At 40.3% G+C, this 22676-nt stretch overlaps 1 protein-coding gene across 3 annotated transcripts in view; it reads left to right on the top strand.

Annotated features, from left to right (window-relative positions):
• The window catches only part of DCBLD2 (discoidin, CUB and LCCL domain containing 2), a 78514-nt gene that overhangs the window by 25761 nt on the left and 30077 nt on the right, over positions 1 to 22676 (top strand). For 2 of the 3 annotated variants that reach the window (XM_036383642.2, XM_036383651.2), the window contains exons 6-15: positions 960 to 1093; positions 1750 to 1790; positions 3961 to 4176; positions 5399 to 5523; positions 9373 to 9520; positions 9927 to 10094; positions 11060 to 11153; positions 11532 to 11581; positions 12454 to 12591; positions 13661 to 17724. In XM_036383642.2, coding sequence (XP_036239535.1) covers positions 960 to 1093; positions 1750 to 1790; positions 3961 to 4176; positions 5399 to 5523; positions 9373 to 9520; positions 9927 to 10094; positions 11060 to 11153; positions 11532 to 11581; positions 12454 to 12591; positions 13661 to 14103 — 1557 coding nt within the window. In that variant the 3' untranslated portion in view covers positions 14104 to 17724. Of the gene's footprint in view, positions 1 to 959; positions 1094 to 1749; positions 1791 to 3960; positions 4177 to 5398; positions 5524 to 9372; positions 9521 to 9926; positions 10095 to 11059; positions 11154 to 11531; positions 11582 to 12453; positions 12592 to 13660; positions 17725 to 22676 lie in introns of those variants that run through there. The other variant, XM_036383660.2, reaches the window with a different exon arrangement.

Here is a 22676-nt window from a genome sequence, read left to right on the forward strand (position 1 = left end):
TCCTCCCCCCAGTTTCCACCACAGCACAATGAGATAAAACCTTATATTCTCAATCCAGTTACCACCCCTCAGATAATCAACTCTCAGTTCATCACCACCCCTCAGCCAGGGTGCATGGATTCCCCCTCCCCCACCCAGCTACTGGGGAGGGGAGGTGAAACTTCTTCACCACTGGAACCAAGAAGAGAAAGTTTCCCTGGGAGTGCTCTGCTTTAACCCCTGTCTTCTCAGAGGCAGTCCATGTCTTCAATGGCCACACCAGGTGCCAGTATTCAAATCTGACCACTGATTGGTTTAGCCACAACCTCCCTCTCAAAAACTCACTTCCCTGTCAACACACGACACCCTGCAAAAACATTTTTTATTACTTGTCTCCACTGACTTGTACAACATAGGTAATTGACTTGTTTAGGATGAATTGTATGCATGTATTACTGGGGCTTTACATGGGTCAGTGCTGGATGGTTAAACCATGCTTAACCACAAGATATAATAAAAAGCCCCTTGGCTAAAAGCTACAAAATCTGCAGTTCCTCACCCCTTAATTGTGAGAAAATAAATAAACATACTTTCAATGTGCTTTCTATTAAAAAATTTTCTATGTGTTTACATGTTTTGTTGTCTAATATAATTTATTATAGGCTGAGCCTGGCTATCTGGCTTTTTCAGCCTGATTCACCTCAGTATTGGTTTGAGGTCATTTAATTACAACAGTTACGTTCTAAATGCAGCTGGATGAGGACACAGTGAAATGTAGGGCCTTCTTCTTGTGTTTTTATAAATTCAGTAATAAAGATGAGTGGTTTCTAAATAACCAAGATAACAGTTAACTAAGAATAGTATTTTAATGTAATAATAACAAGGACTGTAGCTGGACAGTGTAGCATTTACAATATATGGTGTGGTGTTTAATTTATTCACTTAGTAGTATGAAATTTTCTTTCCCTTCCTTCTTCAAGTCGTCATCACTTTGTATGGCCGGTGTTCACGCAGGTGTCGTGTCAAATACTCTGGGTGGTCAAATTAATGTTGTAATCAGCAAGGGCATTCCATACTATGAAGGCTCCCTGGCTAACAATGTCACCTCAAAAATGTAAGTGTATTTCCTTATCTTTAGCACCTTAAGTCTTGGTAGTGTCTCATCGTGGGATTAATTTCAGCTCGTGGAGCTATATGTTCCCTGGACAGGTTCTCTTCTCTTAAGTTTCTCAGACTTCTGCTGTAGTGTAATTGTTTTACCAAATTGTTTTACCAATTGTTTAATCTCTAGACCAGGAATTTTCATTTTCCAAATTCTGCAAGGAGTTTTTACCTTCTTGGCTATAAATTCCTACTGGTCTGTAGGAAAACAGTAATTTAATTGCAGCTTTTCAGTTTCAGGAAAAGACTGTGGCTTGTCATTGTATCTCAAGACCCACAAATGAAAGTAATCACAGGAGATTGATTTGTGTTACTATGATTGGCTTAATTTGAAAAGAAAGCATTTTAACGAAGTCTTGCATTTTGCTGGGTATATGTTTCTTTGAAAGTATTTAATGCAATATATCTGGACTTGATTTCATTTGAGAAGGTGTTTGTACTGAAAGTGCTGCAACTCGCTGGCAGGATGTGTTAATCATTAAGTGCTTGTTCAGGCACATGTGCAAACCTTTTAGTGGCAAGCAGTCAGACAAGAAAAATAAGTTGAAGACAGTTTGTTTCAACTTTTCTCACTGGGTACTGCAAAATATCATCTTTTGTTCTCTGCAGGGGACCCTTGTCTACAAGTCTCTTCACCTTTAAGACAAGTGGTAAGCATTATCACGTGTTACATGTTACTACTTTCATACAAAGTTTGTGGATAGAAGTGGTTTGCAGATATTTGATTTCTTAATTTTTGTTCTCATTTGTGAGACCTTTTTTTACTGCATTCTTCAATAATGTATATTTTGGAATTGTTTTACTATCTCAACTTGATGATTAATCATCACTAATTTATAGGTACAGCAATGTTTCAAGTAAGCCTTGCTTATGTGCAGAAAGAGATTCTTTCAGTCTAATTAAATAAATCAGCTGTAGTTTTCTAAGTGGAAGCTAATTTTTCTGTAAGTCACTTTAAATGCCATCTTTGAGTGGATGTTGGAAATACTGTGAAGACAGTGGCCTTCCTTTAGTCTCTTTAACTGTTGTAATAACAATTTAAAAACCATAAAACCATCATGTCTGTTTTTCATAAAGATTAAAGTTAAAAAAAGAAAGGGAGGGGGAATCATGCACATACTTCTCAAAACAAATAAATGCTTTTCATAATACATAAATCAAAGGCACAGTGAAGGGGGATATAAAGACAGGAATCTGTTTGGTGATGGAAATGTATAAATAAACAAAAATTAGAAAATATAGTGCACATATTAATAATTAATAAAAATGTTAAAATTATTTCTCTCTCAGGTATCTGCAAGAGCTGAGAGAAAGAATTACAGGTCTAGTGTCCTTATGCATAAAGCATATTAAACACAGTGATCCAGGCAGGGTTTGCTGGGTTTTTTTGTCTTTCACAATGTGATCTCATAGTGTGTACGAAAGTAATGAAATGGCCTGGAAATTGGAAGAGATAGGAAAAAATGCTGATCTAGACTTTGTGAACTTCAGTGACACATGAGAAATTATTGGGTAAGCTAGAGACAAGATGGAGCTCTAGATTAAGATGTCTGTAGTTGTGTTGCCTAGGAGTTAGGTGAGGGGATATAAAACCCTGTAGTATGCGCAAATGAGGTTTATCAGACTGTGGTGAAGGTCCTAGCGTGTTCCTGATGTTGCAGTTGGTTTTATGACTTGGCATGAAGTAGAGGAGTTTGTTATTAATGCTAGAGCCATGGTCAGTGAAGAGGGAGATGAGACTGCTTATACAGGAAAAACTGCCTGACTTTGAGACTCGATAGAAATTAACTGAAGCATCACAGAGCAAAGAGTGGAATGTAGCAGGTATTTAGAGACTGAGGCATTTTTGCTGCCAAGTGGCAGCATGTTAGATGGAAAATGACAGATGAGGGAAAGAATTCCCTTAGTGAAGTGATCCAGTGCTGTGGCAGGTGACGTACATTCAGCAGAGACAGTAAACTACTAATGTCATCTCTCAGGACATAGGCAAGACTTTCTCTGGCGTCCAGTCACACGTGGGCTCTGCCACCTGTGCCTTCCTTGAGGGATGAGTGCTCCCCTTGGTGGAGAGGGGGAGTTCACAGGAGAAGGGAAACTAGGCTGGGTTGTTCAGCCTGCCTGACTGAAGGCACAGATTGCTCTCTGCTTATACTTCTAGGGACTGTGCGTGGGAGAGAAAAACCATTGGTATTAAAAGAACAAGAAATTTAGCCCTGAATTTAGGAAATGTTTTTCAGCTACCCACAGAAGGCAACATGGGAAGAAACATTTAATAAGAATGGTAACCAGAAAAATGTAACTAATTTCAAGGATGTGTTTGAGCTCAAGGCCAGGGTTATGACATGACTACCTACATGCTTTGGTTTTGTTCAAATTAACACTGTTAATGTTAATGTTAACACTGTTAACACTGTTAATGCTGGGGTTGATTTGAAAATCCAAGAAGTTACACAGACACAAGAAAGGAACTAATGAACCAGTAGCCCATTTCCCATTCCTGCAGCAACCAGAGATACTCTTAGACCATGAAGGTTCCCCAGTGCTTCTCCTTGAGTGCTCTGTGTGAGTGAGAGAATGACTCTCTCTGAGTGAGGTGACTGAGAGAATATCCATATTATCCTTGGAACAAGCACAAATCATGGCATTCTCGTGACTAGTTTAGTTCTAGCATCCCTGTTAGAAAGCAAAAGACAATGTGTTTTGTTGGTATTGTTATGGAAAAAATTTAGATGGCAATTTAATATTTGCATGTAAAGTCTTGAAATCCAAGCAGGATAACTTCAGTTCTCATTTGCAATCCTCGCCTTTTCTGTTCTTCAGGTTGCTATGGGACACTGGGGATGGAGTCTGGGGTGATTCCTGATTCCCACATCACATCATCATCGATTCTCGAGTGGCCTAACCAAACAGGACAAGTAAACATTTGGAAACCTGAAAATGCCAGACTAAAAAGGATTGGACCTCCTTGGGCTGCTTTTATCAGTGATGAACATCAGTGGTTGCAGATTGACTTGAATAAAGAAAAGAAAATAACAGGTAAGTGAATCTGATGTGACTTCTCAGCAGCATTCAAAATTTTTGGTTACTGATATCCTGTTTTCCAGTGCTGCACCTTTGATAAAGCTCAGGTGGCACTTAATTACCATTACACTTAATTTGCTTCCTTGTCCTTGCTAATACACTGAGGAGCCTGGAGCTGAAGAGGTGTAGTTTCATAGTAGAAGACATCTCTTCTACATCAGAATTTGTTGAAGTGTTTCCTGTGATTTTATTGGATTCTTGATTCTTCCCTTTTCCTGCTCATTGTCTCCTTGGAGATGCAGATCAAAATCCAGTCAGCTCAGCCCAGGTACCTCTGGTGCAGGTGTAGTGACTTGTTTCCTAGATTTTCCCTAGTGCCTGTCATGGCCACAGTGAATCCAATATCAGCACTGAGGTGTTGGCATTTTGGGTTTATTCTCCAGGGTGGCTGTGCAGCAGTTGTACCTTCAGTGCCAGTGTTAGTGTTTTCTGGTTTAATCCTTCAGTGATTTGCTGTTGTTAATGGGCATGTTTGTCATCTGATGTAAATCAAAATTAAATTTGATTTAGGTTGAGTGCTTCATAGAGTCCAGGGCTTTAAGGCTGTTATGAAACATGTTCCACTGATCAGTTTGCATTTGTCTCTTTCCAAAACGCCTGAGTTGGTCTCTGTAACAGCAGCTGCAGACTTTGCTATCAGCAGCATGGCTTGCTGTCATTAAGCAACTTGGATTTACCAGTGGCCTTTGTTATTTCCTCCCTGGAGACTCTTTTTTTGCATTACTCATCTAATTCTTGTGCTAACAAGCCTTTCCAAAAAAGCTTTGCTGTGTGAGTTGTGCTGAAGAGCTGCAGTGTCAGTTGTAGCAAGCTGCAGTTCTTTCAATGGCGCCTTTAGGTTGGCAGTACAGGAGCAGGGAAAAGCTGTGTCAGCAGCTGGAAATAGGAGTGAGCTGTGGTCAAATGAAGGGGCTGTTTCCATCAAGAAGTGGGGTGTGAGGGGAAGGGCTTAGCAAGGTTATACCATGAAAATTAAAATACAAAGTAAGTAAAATGAGTTGACTAAGTTTCAGTCACTGTGGAAACTTCACACCCTGGCCCTTTGGATAAACTTCTTGAAGTTAACTGGACCAGTTAAGACTCTCCATTATACAGCTCTGGATTAAAAAACTGATCTGTTAATTTTTACAAAGTGGTACCTGCTTTTTGTCCTAACTGGGTACCTCAATTTTCACAGGTATTATAACTACTGGATCAACTTTAGCAGAGCACTACTATTATGTCTCAGCCTACAGAATTTTATACAGTGATGATGCACAGAAATGGACAGCGTACAGAGAACCTGGCATGGGTAAAGATAAGGTAAAATTACCATATACTTTCTAGGTATGTTCTAAGGAGATTTCACAATTGTAAATATAAGTCATTTCGGTATGGTGAGGAATCATTAAATAACTTTCACTTTCAGTGTTATTTTGAATCATAAAGAGCAGATAAGCAGAGGAAAATATGACAATATGCAAATATGTAAGAATTTGAACAGTTCTAAAATTCAGATGTTATTTTTATTACTATTTGGGGTGGGAATATTCTATACAAGAAACTTCTGTTGCCACTGGTAGGTTTTCTGGTACTGCATCTCTTCAAGAATAATTCTATTTCTTTTAAAATAGGTTATATGTTTTAAAATTAAGTTTTACCTTCTTATCCTCTTATGGTTAGAATAAATGTAATGAATTGTATATTTTTTCATGTTTTCTAATGTTTCTGTCAATTTTAATTTTTAAGCAAATACTGTTAAGTTTCTTACACATGAGAACAGCCCTTGCAGAGGGAGGCGTATGTTCAGATTGCAAATGTTTTGCCACACAGAAAAAGTCCCTAATGTTAGCAGCAAGATAATCTTGCTTTCCCCATGTTTACAGCTCTGTAGTATTTAATAGACAGCAAAAATGAGAAAATTCATGTCTTCCCAGTGGTTCAGATCAGATTTCTTAATGAAATGACAAGATTCTTAGTAATGTGACTGGAACTAGATTTTCCTTCTTTATCTTAAAATCCTTGGATGTAATTTATCTTAGTTCTATAGGCCGGTGGTATTAAGTACATGTAACTGTAACTACTAGTCTGGTAGTTTTTTTAAAAATAGGTTTTAAGGATGGTCACTTTGGCTGTCCTTGGTCTTCTCTTTACTCTGGGTTAAGAATGTTTCAAGGTAGGATGTATCATCCTGTTGAAGTAATAGGCTGTAGTTTGTTAAATTGAGAGATTTTTGAGCACTGAACATAACTGCAGTAGGTAACTCTTGGAAGAGAGGAGGAGAATTTAATGTTGGGTCTGAGCCTACATGTGAACTAAAGTCACTGTTGGTGTGAAGTATTCAAGAAAAAAAGGAAAAAATCAGCATATTTTGCTAGCTTTGAGTGCCCTCTTCTGGCCATAAAATAAGATTTCAGTTAGGAAGCTGCTTAGATTTAGGCTTCAGTGTTAGTTTGACAATTTCCTTTAAAAAACTTCACAGTTATTGCCTTGAATTTGAGTGCATTGTCCCTCTTGCATGCTCATGAAATGAAACAAATTTTGGAGCCTGAAATTACAGGCAACAGACCTTTTTTTGTGCTCTGTGTGTCATTAAGGGACAGGACATGAAGAATCATATGTACCCAGGAACTGGCAGCTGTAGTTAAATGACAGAAAAAAATGGTTCCATTTTTTCTATTTCAAAATAGCAGATTTACTCTCTGTCTGCCATCACCTCACTTGATACAGATTTACTTTCGGATGCATCTGCTTGCAGGGTTCTCCCTTTTAGCATGCCAGACCAGCTGGGAGGTGCTAGTCCCTGTTTTTTTTGAAATGTGTTTGGAATTCCTAACATTTTTCAGGAGACTAGGAGCTTTTCCAAGCCTTTCCTGTAGTCTTTTTTGCAAATACCTTTTAGAGATTTGGCAGTACTCAAGAAAAACTTTTCTTAATTTTTCATGGATTAAAAAAAGAGTAAATGCTTGAATTGGGGAAAAAGGACAAATGAGAGTTGCAGTGTTGGAAAAGCTTTGTTTAACAGCACAGAGAGAAATGAAAAGAGTTTGATAATGAAAAGACTATGAAGTGATTTCTCATTAAAAAGTTAGTGCTGTATTGAGCTCAGAAGCAAATTATTTTTTAATACAAAATTTAGGGTAACAAAAAATACAGAGCTGCAGGTAAGGTTAAGTTACTTCTGTAACACTGGATGTCAAAAGCTTGACAGCTTGACATAAAAGCCTGGAGTAAAGATCTTCACTGTTAATCTTTCTTGAAGGTAAGAGTTGGTGTTGATCTTTTTGCCCTTGCTGTTACATGCTCAGCCTCAGAAACCTGACATGAGATTTAGCTTTCAGAGTTGTGTCCCTGCTCTGTAACATCTGTATATCTTGCTTGGGCAGACAGATGTGCCTTCTTTTGGTGCTGGCAGGCATAGCACGAGCAAGGATACAGTACAGCAATTCAGTCTGGATGCATCCCCTCAGGAAGTCTCCTCTCTTATTTTGCTTCTCATTTGCATCCTTACCAAAACAAAAAAATTTTTAGTGAGATCTGTAGCTACAAGCCTGTCATTAAAAAAAAAAAATCAAAAAACCAAAACAAAACAAACTAGTAAGGGAAAAGTGGCTGTAAATTGGACCAGTCTGCTGTGGGCACATGAACTTCAACTACTTGGTGTTATTAATTTATTTCCAAAATAACATCACAGGCTTGCCCCTGCATTTACTGTGTCTTCATTTGTTACTACTGAATATATTTAAGAACAAGAAGCTTAAATTCAGACCAGGCAGTTGTTCTGAATGGATAGTTTCCTGGAATAATTATTTCAGGCCTCTTGGGATATTCTAGTCATTTTTTTCAAGAACTCAGCAGGGCCATACAAAAATCTCTTCTCTCGTTTATTAAGATTGAAACAGCAGTGATTTGTACTGATCAGAGATGTGCTAAAAGCTCTTGACTGCTCCATGTTATGCAGACACATCATCTGTTGCACAATGCAGTGCTTGTCTTTAAGAATGGCAGGGTACTTTATTCCTTACCAAGTGGTTTGAGTGAGAAGACAACTCCTTGTAATACTGACTTTTTTCAGGCAAGTGCCATAATTGTGTTATGCATTGTGTCCACCATGATTTGCAGTGTCTATATCAGCGCTTCAAAAGAAAGAACTTAGTTAACTGTCATCCCAGTGGTGACCTGTGTTGCAACAGCACCACAGAGTTGCATGTGCAGGACCAAAGCCCCACTGCTGTGCACAAACATGGAGAGGCAGCTCACTTCCTACTAAAAGACATGGTGCCAAAACAGTCTTCCTGAAGGAGGGGGAGGGTTGGAGTACTGGGCCAAGCTGCTGTATTGTTTTAAGCAGCTCAGGAGTGGCAAACCTGCAGTTGGCTGTAAATCTGTCAGTGTGCTTACACTGCATCTCACAGGGACTCCGCTCACTGCTTTTAAACTTCAGCCAGACTCATTGTGTGTTGTCACATTTTGATGAGTTCTTTGTGTGTGAGGATGGCAGTGAAGGACCAACTTGAGCTCATCCTTCACACAAAGTCTGCACCCTTCTCTTGCAGAACCTCATGGCTCAGTGTGAGACTGGAGGACAGATTTCACATTCTGAACCCCAATTCTTCTATTTTGTTGTGGCTCAGCACTTGCAGGCAACAGCTACAAGAGGACAGTATGGTTCCACACATTGTATTGATCAGAGGGTGCCCCCCAGTGCTTTCTAAGGAATACCATCCTCAGACAGGCTGTGCTGAACTGCTGGGCTGTGTGAAGGCACCATTTAATTCCAGCTTGCATGGTGTCACAAGTCCTTGCTATCCATGGATATTCGAAGACTAAGTGTGAAATACCAAGGACTTAGAATGACTCAGTGCCATAAACATGTGTGTAACAGCAGGCTGTGCCTGGGGAGCATCAGTAGGATATTCCATGGTACCTTTACTCTGAACTGTGTAGCTGTGTGCATACATGTGCACACACCTTTCTTTGTTTTATTTAGTTGTAAATGTGTAATGGGGCCAAGGGAGTGGACAAGTGCAGGCAGCAACGATGTTCTGGGGTGAATTGAATCCTTCACTGTTTATTCTTCCTCAATAAAACATCAAAATTGGTAGTACTTACTCAATTACTATTGTATTTGTAGAACGTAATGTTTCTCTCTTTTTTCCCCTTCTTTTCTAGATATTTCAAGGGAATACTGAATTGTACCAGGAAGTTCGCAATAATTTCATTCCACCTATAATTGCACGTTTTTTTAGGATTAACCCCTTAAAATGGCACCAGAAAATTGCAATGAAAGTAGAATTGCTAGGATGTCAGTTTAGTATAGGTAAGACAACTGAAAACTTCCAGCTGTGCAAGACAAGAAGTGAAACTATTAAGGTTGTATATGAAATTACTAAGATTAAAAGTTATATCATGGGTATATTTTTGGTAAGTCTGAAGTACTTCTTGGCTGCGTAATCCTTCTTTAATTGGTATTTCTGAGGTTATCCAAAAGTTAACTTAACCAGGAAAATACTGAATTTAGGTGTACACAAGGTAATTTACAAAATAAGTGTGTCATAAGATGCCAATCACTTGCTTTTCATGTCATTGATTCCTGGTGGGGTGGTTTCCTCGTTATATAACATGAACAAAAGCTTTATAGCAAACTGTTCCTGTCTTCTCCTGAAGATGAGATATGGAAAACTAGCACTCAAAGAACTTACCTTATAAATCCTTTTCTTCTGAAGGTCGTGCTCCTAAAATCACTTTGCCAGCACCACCTCAGAACAAGAATGATAAGAATGCTGACTTCATGGATGACTTCACTCATTCAGTGAAGACTTCTCTGCAGACAGATAAAACAACTTTCACACCTGAAATAAAAAACACTACAGTGACTCCAAGTGTAACCAAAGGTATCCATCATTAAACAGTTAAAATGTTTCGAACTCCTTATAGTGCTTTGACATATACTAAATGTGCTTTCTGCATTGAAATTTTCTCAAAACAACAAATTACAGCAGATTATCAATATTTTATTTCTAGTATTTGCCAGTTATTAAATACACAAATGATAAAAGATGTGCAGTTGAGTGCTGCATGAAGAAACAAAACCAATCTGCCAAGTAATACATATAATATAAATGTATATACAATATATATTTTTAGATATAAAATAGTTCTATCTTCCAGAGCTTGTTTAAGCAGTGTTCAGCTTTTAATCACTGAACAAACTTTGTTAGAAGGAAGACTTGGACTTCCCTTCTGAATTAATCAGGTGTAGCTGCTTTATTTAATAATTTCTTAGAACAAAACACCTTTGATATAGCAAATCTTCTCTGGAGCAGTTATTTTGGCATGAAATTTGAAAAATGTCACCTGGCATAATCATTTGTTTGTCAAAGAAAATGGTCAGAAAAGGGAGCAAAGTCACTGCAGATGTGGGCACTGCTGAAGTGTCCTTTGGATGGCAGGGGACAGGATCATACACAGACCCAGCACTGACTGATTTGGATTAACTGTTAAGGTACTGTAGAATTTACTTCTTAAAGGAAGTTTGAACTTCCATGGTGACATTAAGGGATTTTCTGCATAAATAATAAAATACATTATTGCAACAGAAAAAGCATATATTAAAACAAACTGATTGATTTTGATGAAAAACCCTGCAAAACCACCAGCTGTGCATGCATGTAGAAATGCCAGATGTTAATTGAATTTGCACTGTGGGAGCATCCAGCAGAGTAGCTTAGCTGGGGGATCTGGTGTGATAAGACACTAAACGTGAAAACTGTGTGTTCTGCTCAGGTAATTTTCAAATCAAAAACTGATTTATGAGAAGCTCTTTCTGTCTGACACCACTTAATTTAATGGCTTTCAGATGTGGCATTGGCAGCAGTTCTGGTTCCAGTGCTGGTGATGGTCTTCACTACCCTGATTCTTATCTTAGTTTGTGCATGGCATTGGAGAAACCGGTAAATTAATAGATGGATGAAAGTGCTTTACATGTCTGTTAGCCTGGTGTGTGGGAATGAAATGCTGCATGTATTGCTGTGGGAACTCTGTGGTCTGCACTTGTGGAAAGAATTGCATTCTTTCTGAGAAAAAATATTACTTGACTAGCGAGGACAAAACAGTTTTTGCTAACTGCTTTCATTGGAAGTGCTTTGACTGAAAACTGGTTTCTCTGGTAGCAGCAGACTGGTGATGGGAAGCCAGGTTACTGGTGCTAATACATTAAATTTGAGGACCAGTTACAGCCACGGTGATAGTTGCTGAGCATTACTTAATGTATCTTTTGATAAGCAGACTAGTTAAAATAACACTTTTTTCCTTTTTTTTTTTTCTCACAGCAAGAAAAAAACTGAGGACACATATGATCTACCTTACTGGGATCGTGCAGGTAACAAAATGGTTTTATGGAGCCATTTCCTCAGTGTTTTTTTGTTCGATGTTTATTTCAGATTGCAGTTACAGTTTCCACTAGCAGAAGCTTTTCTAATGCTAACTGAGGGAGGCATAGCAAACTGAATTTCTTATGTGGACCAACTTAATGGTACTTCTTCTTTCTCTGATTTCTTTTTTTTTAGAAATAGTAAATGTCATGTCTCCTGTTAGATCTGACCACCTCAGGGTTTTTTGTGAACGAAGGAGAAAACCTTTTAATTATACAACACAAGGAGAAAATTTTATTTATAAGGAATGTCTCTATACATTTGATAACCATTTATTTGGTACTTTTTTGTCCTGGAAAAAAATCTTTCATCTTAGCATATAAGTTGGGTCAAAAATTTTGTTTTCATTTCCCTAGTAAGCATTTGGGATTTAGGTATATCTTCTATCCAACTGTCTTGTGCCTCATAAACTTAAGATCAGACAATTGCACTGGGCAGCTCTTTGCAATGGTCCTGAAATCACCTATGCCCCAGGTGCAAAGGGCAGCTGCAGCAGTTGGGTTGGTACTGCTGTGTGACTGTGCTTCGCTTCTCCGGCCTCTGTTGAAAACTTGCACACCTGTGTGTCTGCTCACTGGCAGTCTTAAGTATATCTTATGCTTTAGACAAGGAACCTTTTAATCACTTTCATTTGCTACATATCTGTTTCTGATAGCTCACAGCTCTGATGTCTTAGGGTATTACTCAAAGTAGTGATAATTGAGTTATTTACCTATTTCAACAAAATACAAGCTGTGCTGAAAAGTATTTTAGTAGCTTAAAATACCGTATATATGCAATCTTGTGCAGTTTTTTTTGCTTTTTTTTAATTCATGTGAAGGATGGTGGAAAGGTATGAAGCAGTTTTTCCCGATCAAATCAGCAGAACATGAAGAAACTCCTGTATGCTACAGCAGCAGTGAAATCAGTCACCTAAGACCAAGAGAAGTCCCAACAATGTTGCAAACAGAGTCTACAGGTACTTTGTAGGCCATGTTTTTATATATATATATATATATATATATATATATATGTATGTATGTATGTATGTATATGAATGACATGCCAAAAATGTCAGGAATCTGGCTGGAGGGGAACAGAGGAGAAATGAATCATTCTGTGGGTAAGCATGTATCTTAAAATGCAGGCTTTTTTGTGTCTGCTCTCTCATTTCCTGTGCTATAGATATACCCTTGCCCAAGTTAATGCAGTAACTGAAAGGTTCCTTACTTGTTTTTAAACCTCATAAAGGGTGAAAGAATTTTTTGGTTTTATTTTCGTGCACTGGAAATAATTTTGTCACAATATTTTTATGCACAGATTTGAAATATGGCACTTGATTCTCTACCTTTACTGTATGGGTTAAATCAAACTTGGGATCTGGAAAAGGAGAGTTTCTGGATAGTTCCACATGCTCTTTCCCTGGTGAACTAGGCATGGGAGGAGGATGACTGAATGTGCCTTTGGTTCTGCACTTACCTGCTGATAGCAGAATTAGGCAGATGTGCAGGAATTACAGCTTCACTGCAGGCAGAATTAGCTTTCTTGTTTTGGTGCTTGTCTGTTTTACCCAGCTACTTAGGCTTTTCACCTCCAGCTTTTGTAACTTAGATTATCTGTTGAGCTAAAATATCTCAGACTACATGCAGGCTTCCCCTCAAATGACAAACACTCCACCCCAAGGACCACTTTTTATTGAGATCCAGGCAGAACAATTTTATTTAAACCTATTGCAAATAGAAGAGCATTTCAGTCCGCTTCGTTTTCAGGCAGATTTGTAGCATGGGAAGTTGCAGCTCACTTGGGAAGAAGTATAAACCTGAGAAGTGGGGATGTTTTGGTTTTGGCTATCTCAATGGCTTTACCTATTGGGTGGAAAGGAATCCTTTTCCAAAGCGATTGCACTGGTAGACAGAGATGGACCACTGGTTTGATGTAGGATAGTGATCTCTGGCAGACTATTGACAGGCTGTATTTAATGTGATGCCAAAGTAAAACAACCCCAGTAAGTGTATTTATGTTTTGTTTTGTTGGGGCTTGCAACACAGAATATGCTCAGCCTCTGGTAGGGGCAATTGTGGGCACACTTCACCAGAGATCAACCTTCAAACCAGAGGAAGGAAAAGAAGCCAGTTACGCTGACTTAGACCCTTACAAGTCCCCCATCCAAGAAGTTTACCACGCCTATGCCAAGCCACTGCCTGTAACCGGACCTGAGTATGCGACTCCAATAATCATGGACGTGTCCAGCCATCCCAGCACCCCTCTTGGCGCTTCTTCCATTTCCACCTTCAAAGCTGCAGGGAATCAAGCTCCTCCACTGGTTGGAATGTGCAATAAACTGTTATTCAGGACAGACAGTGCATCCTCAGCACAGGCACTGTACGATATACCAAAGGGGCAGCCAGGGCCCGGCAGTGCCGACCGACTTGTGTACCAGGTGCCACAGAGCATGGCCCATCCCACTGTGAGTAAGGACGGACAAAGTTAGTAAGGTAGAATGATGTTTAAAATGAATTAGTTTCTAAAAGCCAGTTCCATAAAGCTCACAGTTTCACTTTTTTAATTCCATTGTTTTGGTATTAGTCTTAAGTAATACAACATTGAACCAAAAGACGTGGTATGTGAGGTCTGGGAAAACGCTAATTCTGCTTTTCCTTAAGCTGTATGGACAATTAACAGCTTGTCTCCTGCAAAACCGTGGACTTTTTATTACTACTGTACAATTGTCTGTCAGACATGAGAGAAGAACTCTTCATGATTATCTCCAGTAATTCATAGATGTGAGTGATAAATTAGGAGAAACAGTTTAAGTACAAAAGCTAGTTATTTCTTCCTAATGGTATTATTTTTTTGGGGGAAAAACCCCACCTCAATACCCAAAGCTCTTAATTTCTGTGCAAGCACTACACCTTCTAAAATTCCTCTTTTCATTGTAAAATGTCTGCACAACTTTGGTCTTAACAAGCTGCTATCAGGACTGATGGCAAAAATCCCTTTAGCTTCATGGCATTAAATAGTTTTGAATTCTGAATTACATTATTTCAGCTTTTGTTAACAGAATTGGCAATTTTCAGCTAGCTGTGTCTTCCTCAGAAGGTTCCTGCCTTTTTGGTTAGGTTAGCCTTGCAAAACTAGAAGCTGCTGTCTTGTATAATCTCTTTTCTGCTTCTTCATCTTAAGCCAGTCATATTTCTTCCTAGGGATCCAGGAGGCACAGACTGACAAAGCAAACTACCTGGGAACTGCTTTTACATTATTCCCTATGCTTGTGAGGGCCACTTGAATATCATCTGCCCCCAAGTCAGGCTTCTCTGATATTCAGTGCAAGAAGCATTCAGGTCTTGAAGGTGACTTGAATTGAGAAAGGCCCTGCCCTCCCCTCCCCCAGAGTGTCCATTATTCTGTGTTCAGGTGTGAGCTTATACAAAAAAGATCTGTACATACTTTTGTGAGTGCTTAAAGAAGCACACAAATATTCTAATGGTGCACAGTTTGTGTTAGACATGCATTTAGCATATATGGTATGTTTTAGCACAACTACCAAATTTAGCCTTAGGGCTTTTCTTATGATTGTTCTTATTAGAAGCATGAAAGATTCCAAAATTTTTGCAAATGAATGGGTACTATTCCAAAGAGTGTCAATTTCCAACTTATTTATTGGAATTTGTATCCTTTGAATGTTCCAGTGTTCTGTACTATGAAAATACCGCAATCAGTCATTTACTGGGGTAATGTACACTCATTTTAGCTAGGTTATCACAGAATGAAAACAGTCTGAATGACATATTTGCCATTTTTAATCTTGTTAGGAAAAAACCCCACAGCTTTCTCACCTAAGTAGGAGAAAACTCCACTATAAAATTGTTGTATTTTTATTCTAACAGCACTATTGGAAGGATGCTGAATCAACTCATACATGTGGGCCCCCTCCCTACACAGTAGCCCAGTTTTATGGACTTCAGTTGTTACTGTTTGTTTGTGATTAAATTCAAAGCCTTGTTTACTGCCCAGGTCCTTAAATGCTGTGGACAACGTCTGAATGGAAGCTGCAGTGCTGTTCAAGGGGCTGCCACCATGCCTTATTACCAGTAAAGTATCCTCACTTACCCCTGAAAATCTGTTTGTAGAGGGGCTGTATATAAACTCTGGAGTCAAAAATCACTTGTGGCCTGTTCAGCATCTAAAATATGATATTATGTAGAATCATAGGATGGCTGGGGTTGGAGACCTTAAAGATCATCTACTTCCAATCCCCTGCCATGGGCAAGGACACCTTCCACTAGATCAGAGCTCCATTGAACCTGGCCTTGAACACTTCCAGGGATGGGGGTATGCATAATTTCTCTGAGCAATCTGTTCCAGTGTCTCACCATCCTCACTGTAAAGAATTTCTTCCTTTTATCTAACCTAAACTTCCCCTCTTTCAAGTCTCCACTCACTTCCCCCTTCCTGCCACTGCAGTTTGTGACAAGGAGTCTCTCTCCGGCTTCCCTATGGGTCCCTTCAGGTACTGGAAGGTTGTAATGAGGTTCCCACACAATCTCCTCTTCTCCAGTCTGAGCAGCTCCAACCTTCCCAGCCTGTCTCCACAGGGGAGGTGCTCCCGTCCTCTTACCAACCTCATGGCCTACTCTGGACTTGCTCTAGCAGCTCCATGTCCTTCTTATATTGGGGGCACCAGAGCTGGATGCAGCACTCCAGGTAGGGTCTCACTTGAGCAGAGGAGAATCCCTCACCCTTCTGGCCATGCTTCTCTTGATGCAGCCCAAGATCCCATTGGCTTTCTGGGCTTTGAGAGCACATTGCTGGCTCATGTTGAGTTTTTCATCAACCATCACCCCCCGTCCTCCTCTGCAGGGCTCCTCTCAGTCACTTCTCTGCCCAAGCTGTCTGTGAGCCTGGGGTTGCCCTGACCCAGGTGTAGGACAATACCTTTTTCAACTCCAGGAGGTGCCACCCCTCAGGGCTGTCCGGTCCCTCTGGATGGTATCCCTTGCCTCCAGCATGTTGATGTCACCTCACAGTTTGGTGCTGTGGGCAAACTTGCTGAAGGTGTGCTCAGTCCCACTGTCCCTGTCACCAACAAAGATGCTGAATGTTCTCTGTGCTACCTTAAAGCCCAGTTGTAGAATTTCTGATCATTCATTCTCATTAATTGAGAATGACATTTTTTAGTTATTTGTTTTAGAGCTCGGTGCCTTAAGCCTAAATATGAATGTAAAGATGGTAAATTAGACCCATTTGTGAACAGCAAATTCCTGCCTATGATTGTGCTTTTTTGTTACTGCAACTTTTTCTGACTGACAAAACTAGTCTGCAGTCTTTGTAGTTTTGCTTAAACAGGTAACTGTTCCTAGCTATCAGAAGCAACTATGACTGAAATTATCTGAGCTGATTTTATTTCAAGTGGGAAGTTCTTAGTTTCCACTAAGATATGACAATACGGTTACAGCCAAGTTAAGAATCCTTTCCATTCTCAACCTGTACCAGTTTAGGCTTAGAAAAATTAATCTATCATAAAAATAAATGGATGTGTCCAAGTCAGTATAAATAACACACCTGGATTTGATTTTTACTGCAGACCAGGAATGGTAGAACTGTGGATAGCTGAAGGCTAAGGTGGTGCAAGAATTATGCAGTTTCTCTGCAGTGGGTTATTTTTTAAGCAAACATAATGCAATTTCATTCTCTGAGGAGCACAAGCTGTTAAAGAAATGGATGTTTTTAAAATGTAAACCCCTTTTTGGAAGAAATTTGATCCCAGGCTTTGCTTCTACTTCAGACTTTGGACATATTGTCTGCTAGGGCTAAGATACATTTGAACATGTAACAGTTGGGTTTAAATTGCATGGCACACTAAGACTAGAATTTCCTTGTGTACAATAAAGGGAAGGTGCATTTCATGGGTCTCTCTTACATGTGAAGACATGTATATAAAATGTATTTTAATCTTGTTTGGCTTGAGTATTCTCCCAGAATGTATGTTCTTACCTCAGCATGTATTGTAGTTGCTCAGTATTTGTATATGTTGCTAGGACTTAGACTGTATAAATAGTGAGGGGGTTTTATATGTTAAAAAGTATTTTAAATAAATTGTACATATGTATTACTCAGTCTGTTTGCTGTTAACACCTACCTTGTATCTAATTCATCTGCAGTCTGGAAATGCCAGGGTTATTTGTGAGTTACATGGGATCATGCCCAGTCTCCAACAGTTTCCTGGCAGCAGGTGGGCTGGTCCCTGTCCCCAGTCAGCCCAACCCCTCTGCACTGCTGGAGAGGCTGCTGGTTCAGTCTTCAACCAGACCATGGCTATTGCCAATTACTGAGTAAAGCTGATGCTGCTTGTGCTTTTTCCTCTTCTTCATATGAATTCCAGCACTGCAGTGCCTCATACAGAGAATCAGTCATAATTACTCTTTGATAAGTAAATGTAGTTTGAGTTCACAATGTCTTATCTTGTCTTCTGCACCACCTGTGGCCAGTGAATGCACAGAAACAACCTAAGATTAAGAAAACAATGACAGCAAGTAGTAGCCCCCCAGTGAGTGGAGATTCTAAAAGAGGGATGCCCATCCAGACTATTTCAGCAGACAGTCTGTGATAGGTATACGTGGCTTGCCCTGATGTCAATGTCTCAAGCTGCTGCTCAAGACCACTCCTGTAGAGTGGTCTGTCAGTTAGAGCCTGCTGTCCTTCTTTTCCAGTTAAGATGTCCTAATCTCTGGGGCCTTAGAGACCTTGACCTTAGAGTGTGATGGATTCAGCTGTCTTGATGGCTGTTTCTGTGGCCAGTAACACTTGGAAAGTTCCACGCCACTTTGCCACCAGTGGTGCATCTTTCCACTCCTTAAGCAGGACTAAATCCTCTGGTTGGATGTTACGAACAGCCAAAGTCCAAAGGCAGGGGCTATGCCAGCTGAGCTTCTGGTTGAAGGGATTTCATGAGAGACAGTAGCCTGGCCACATATTCTTTTAAATATATATCACTTACCTCTACAACCCAATAGGTTGAGAATTACCCAGGTGAGGAATTCCAAACAATAATTCAAAGGAAGAGAACTGATTCTCTCTTCTGGGTCTGGTCTTCATTCTTGCCAAAGCCAATGGAAAAAGCCCTACCCATGGCATCTTGGTGCCTATTACCAGCTTCAAAAGGTATTTCTTTATTTCACTCTTCATTTGTTTTCTACCTGACACAAGCTCTGTGCCAGGGGGTATGGAAGATCCATTGTTTTTCTAAAGTAGCCATAACCCCTTGAAGGAATTTTCCTGTAAAACTAGCTCCCCTGAGTCTGTTCCTTTACAATCCTGTATCTTGAAATAATTTGTTCCAAAAATACCTTCATAGGTGATGCTGTAGCTGCTGAAGCAGTTGGGAATGCTTCTGGCCACCTTGTTAGCTGATATACTATTACCAGAAGATATTTAAGCCTTCCCACTTGGGACATCTTGGTAAAATCCACTTGGCATTTTTAGAAGGGACATAACAGCCCAAGGCCTCCCTCCCCTGTCAACTTTCTTTGTAACCCTGTTATTGGCTTCAGCACAAATCAAGCAAACTTCAACAGCTGCTTTTGCCAGACTAAAAAGACCCACAGCAAAATACATCTTGAGGAAGGCTTCTGCCAATCCTCGAGAGCTCCAATGATTCCCTTCATGGAGTTGTTATAATATTTGTATGGCCAGAGCTTCTGGTCTCCATTGTTTGCCATCCCTTGTAAACCAATTATTCCCTTTTTTTCTCTGCCCCACTCTTTTTAGTTATCTCCAGCTCCTCTGGTGGAAAAGACAGTTTCTCTGGCAGTGATTGAGTCGCTGGGAGCAAAGGGAGGGTCTTGAAGAGTTCTGGCAAAAGTATTCCTTTCTGAGTTTCTTCATCTGCCAGTCAATTGCCTATTGCCTCCTCCAAGTCCCTTGCCTGATGTCCCCTAATGTACATCATTGGTCCCCTTTTTGGTAAATTCACTACCTCCAAGAGAGGGGTAGTTAAGCTGTCGTGCGCTAATGTTTTTTCCCCTGCAAGTTAAACCTCTTTCCTCTCACAGATTTCTAAACCTGCATACTACTCCACATGCATGCTTAGAATCAGTACGAATGTTAATTCACAGCAACATCCTCCCTTCTTCTAATTCCCTTCCCTTGATAATAGCGTCTCCTGTAACTCGCTTCTCTTCTGCTACCCGTGATCGTCATCCTTTTTGCCAGGACCCGTTGCTGCCTTTACCTATGCTTTATGGGTTCCTTCTCAGGTTAACTCCCCCAAAAATCCCATTGATTTGTGACATTTTCAGTGGTCCTTCCCTGTGGACTCTTCGTGGACCCTCTAGTCCACTACTTGTCTGTCTTGAGTGGACACATTGGGTACTCAACCAATTGCCCAGTGCCAGCTGCCACCAAAGGGAACTGATCGCCAAAGCTGGCTGAGGGGCACCTTGAGCTCCCACTCACTGTCACGGGTTGGCAGAAGGACCCCAGATGAGTGCTCATTTTCTTAGAAGAATTAATCCTTGATGCCAGAGGTTTTTGTCCCAAAAAGAGACAAAAGAGTCCTGTAACTTTATTGGAATAAAGGGAAAGGCCATGGACCATTTCCCATGGGGTCTTTCAAGTGGTTGGGGGATGCAGCTCCCTTTTTATCCTAAGTTTCCCACTGCATTACCCTCTTCTTTGCCCCATTGGCTGAGGTAATCAGACAGTAGAGACTGCCTGAATCGCCTATTCTATGCCCCACTCTAATATACTCTTTTTGCCCCTCATAAGCCTTTTTCTTTGCATCAACTGGTGGAAGAACTTCCTTGGCTATCAAAACAACCTGTAGAAGGCCTCACAGTTTTTACTGATGCCAGCTGAAAAACTTTTAAAGCAGGTCTTACTTGGCAGTACAGAGGCAAATGGCTCTCCCTTTTGCTATATAAAAGAAAGAAAAATAAATTCTTCCTAATTCTATGAAGTCTCTGTTCTCTTGCTCTGGCTTCAGGAATTTAATACAGTTTGGGCTGAGCAACAGTCTGTGCTGATTAGTACCAGCTTCTAGAACTAAGAATTTCTTCTATTACTTCACTAGCCATAAGTGAAAAAAAACTGCAACAGATGTGACAAGTTTGCGCATCGGACTGGCAAATTTAAATCAAGATTTATGGAGAGATGGACCCCCCCTTGGGAAATGCAAAACCGAGCGCGAAGGGGGAATGTGCAATGACACAAATGCTCCCCCACAACCAGGTGGCTGCCTGGACGTCCTCCACGCAGCAACACCAGGATCTGCAGGAGTGGACGTGGAGACAGCAGTAGACATCACTTTGACAAACACCTATGTAGATGTCATACCATCAACAGCAAATGGACCACTGGGCTATGGACTTAGTGCTCTACTGCTGATAGGAAGATCATTCACATAAGAACAAGCCTTTTTTTTTTTTCACCTAGACTGATTGATGCAGATTATTTAGGCAGTTTTGAGATAACGGTGCAGACTTGGAAGCCACCTGTCCATATTCCAAAAGACACTAGTTAGTTCCATTTGAGGCCAAGGTTCTGAAACGGGGTCATGCATAGAGGGCATGGAGGTTTTGGGTCAACAGAAACCCCTCAGGTAATGTTTACCATTATCAGGAGCAAAACCAACTAAACCCATTACTTTTCAGCACCCTGATGGAGGAGCTCTCATGACAAAAGCTGCATTACTGGACACAGGTTCAGATGTCACCATTGTTCCTTTGTTTGTATAGCCTGCAAAACGACCTCTGAACACCTTGGGAACACCTGTTATGGGGGTGGGAGTTGTGCAAATGACTCAAATCAGTAAAACACTCTTAACAGTATGGGTTGATGAGGATGCACATGTTTGGGCTCAGATAAGATCTTATGTGATGACTACAACAATCTGGCTGCTCGGACAAGACGCATGGGCCAGATGGGTTTCTGTCTCACCAATGAGGGTTTTTAGCAGTGGTCATTGAGCGGCTGCCAACCCTAAAATGAAAATGGTTAACAGAAACACCAGTCTAGGTTGATCAATGGCTGCTGTCTAAAGAAAAGCTTTCCCATGTTAATGAACTGGTTGATGAGCAGTTGGAAAGGGAGCATATCGTACCTTCTCTGAGCCCCTGGGACACACCCATTTTTACAATTCCTAAAAAATCAGGGAAATTACCTTTGAGCAATTAATGCTGTAATGCAGGATATGGGACCCTTGCAACCTGGCCTTCCCTCACCATCAAAGTTACCTGTCAATTGGCAACTGTTGATTATTGATTTAAGATTGCTTTTTCACATTGCCCCTGTATGAGGATGACGGTGAGAAGTTTGCCTTGTCAGTGTCATCCATTAACAAAGCAGAGGCAGCAAAAAGGTATCAATGGATTGTATTGCCACAAGGGATGCGAAATTCTCCCATGATGTGACAACTGTGTGTTTTTTGCCTGGGCATTAGCCCTGCTGAGAAACCAGTACTTACAGTGTCTTACCTATCATGACATGAATAATAGCAGGAGAACACCTGGATACAGCAACCCTGCTACCTGCCTTACAACAATTGCAGAAGGCAGGCCTTCAGATTGCCCTGGAAAAAGTCCAACAACAAGCCTTATGGAAATATTTGGGTATGCTTATCACTGAAGCCCAAATTCAGCCTCAATAATTAACTATTTGTACAGAAATTCTGACCTTGATGGATGACCCCCAAAAAGTTAATTGGGGACATACAGTGGGTTTATAGCACCTGTGGCATTACTAATTAAGACTGTGAGCCCCTAATGCCATTATTGAAAGGGTGAAATGAGACCAATTTTCTGCATGAACTGAAAAACAACAGAAGACTGACTCAAATTGCCACTAAATTGGGTAATTCCTTTGCAGATTGTTGGTCCCCTAATTTACCATTTTCCGTGGCCATGCTGAATAGAGAAAAGCACATGATGGCTATCCTAATGCAGTGGGATAGATAGGTTAATCAGCCACTAAAAGTCCTAGAATGGCTCTTTTTACCATGTAATTTGAATGAATCCTTGACCACACGAATGGAAGCTATGGCCAAAATCATGATCAAGGAACAAAGCA

The sequence above is a fragment of the Molothrus ater genome, chromosome 2, assembly GCF_012460135.2.
Source record: "Molothrus ater isolate BHLD 08-10-18 breed brown headed cowbird chromosome 2, BPBGC_Mater_1.1, whole genome shotgun sequence".
NCBI classification, from domain to species: Eukaryota; Metazoa; Chordata; class Aves; order Passeriformes; family Icteridae; genus Molothrus; species Molothrus ater.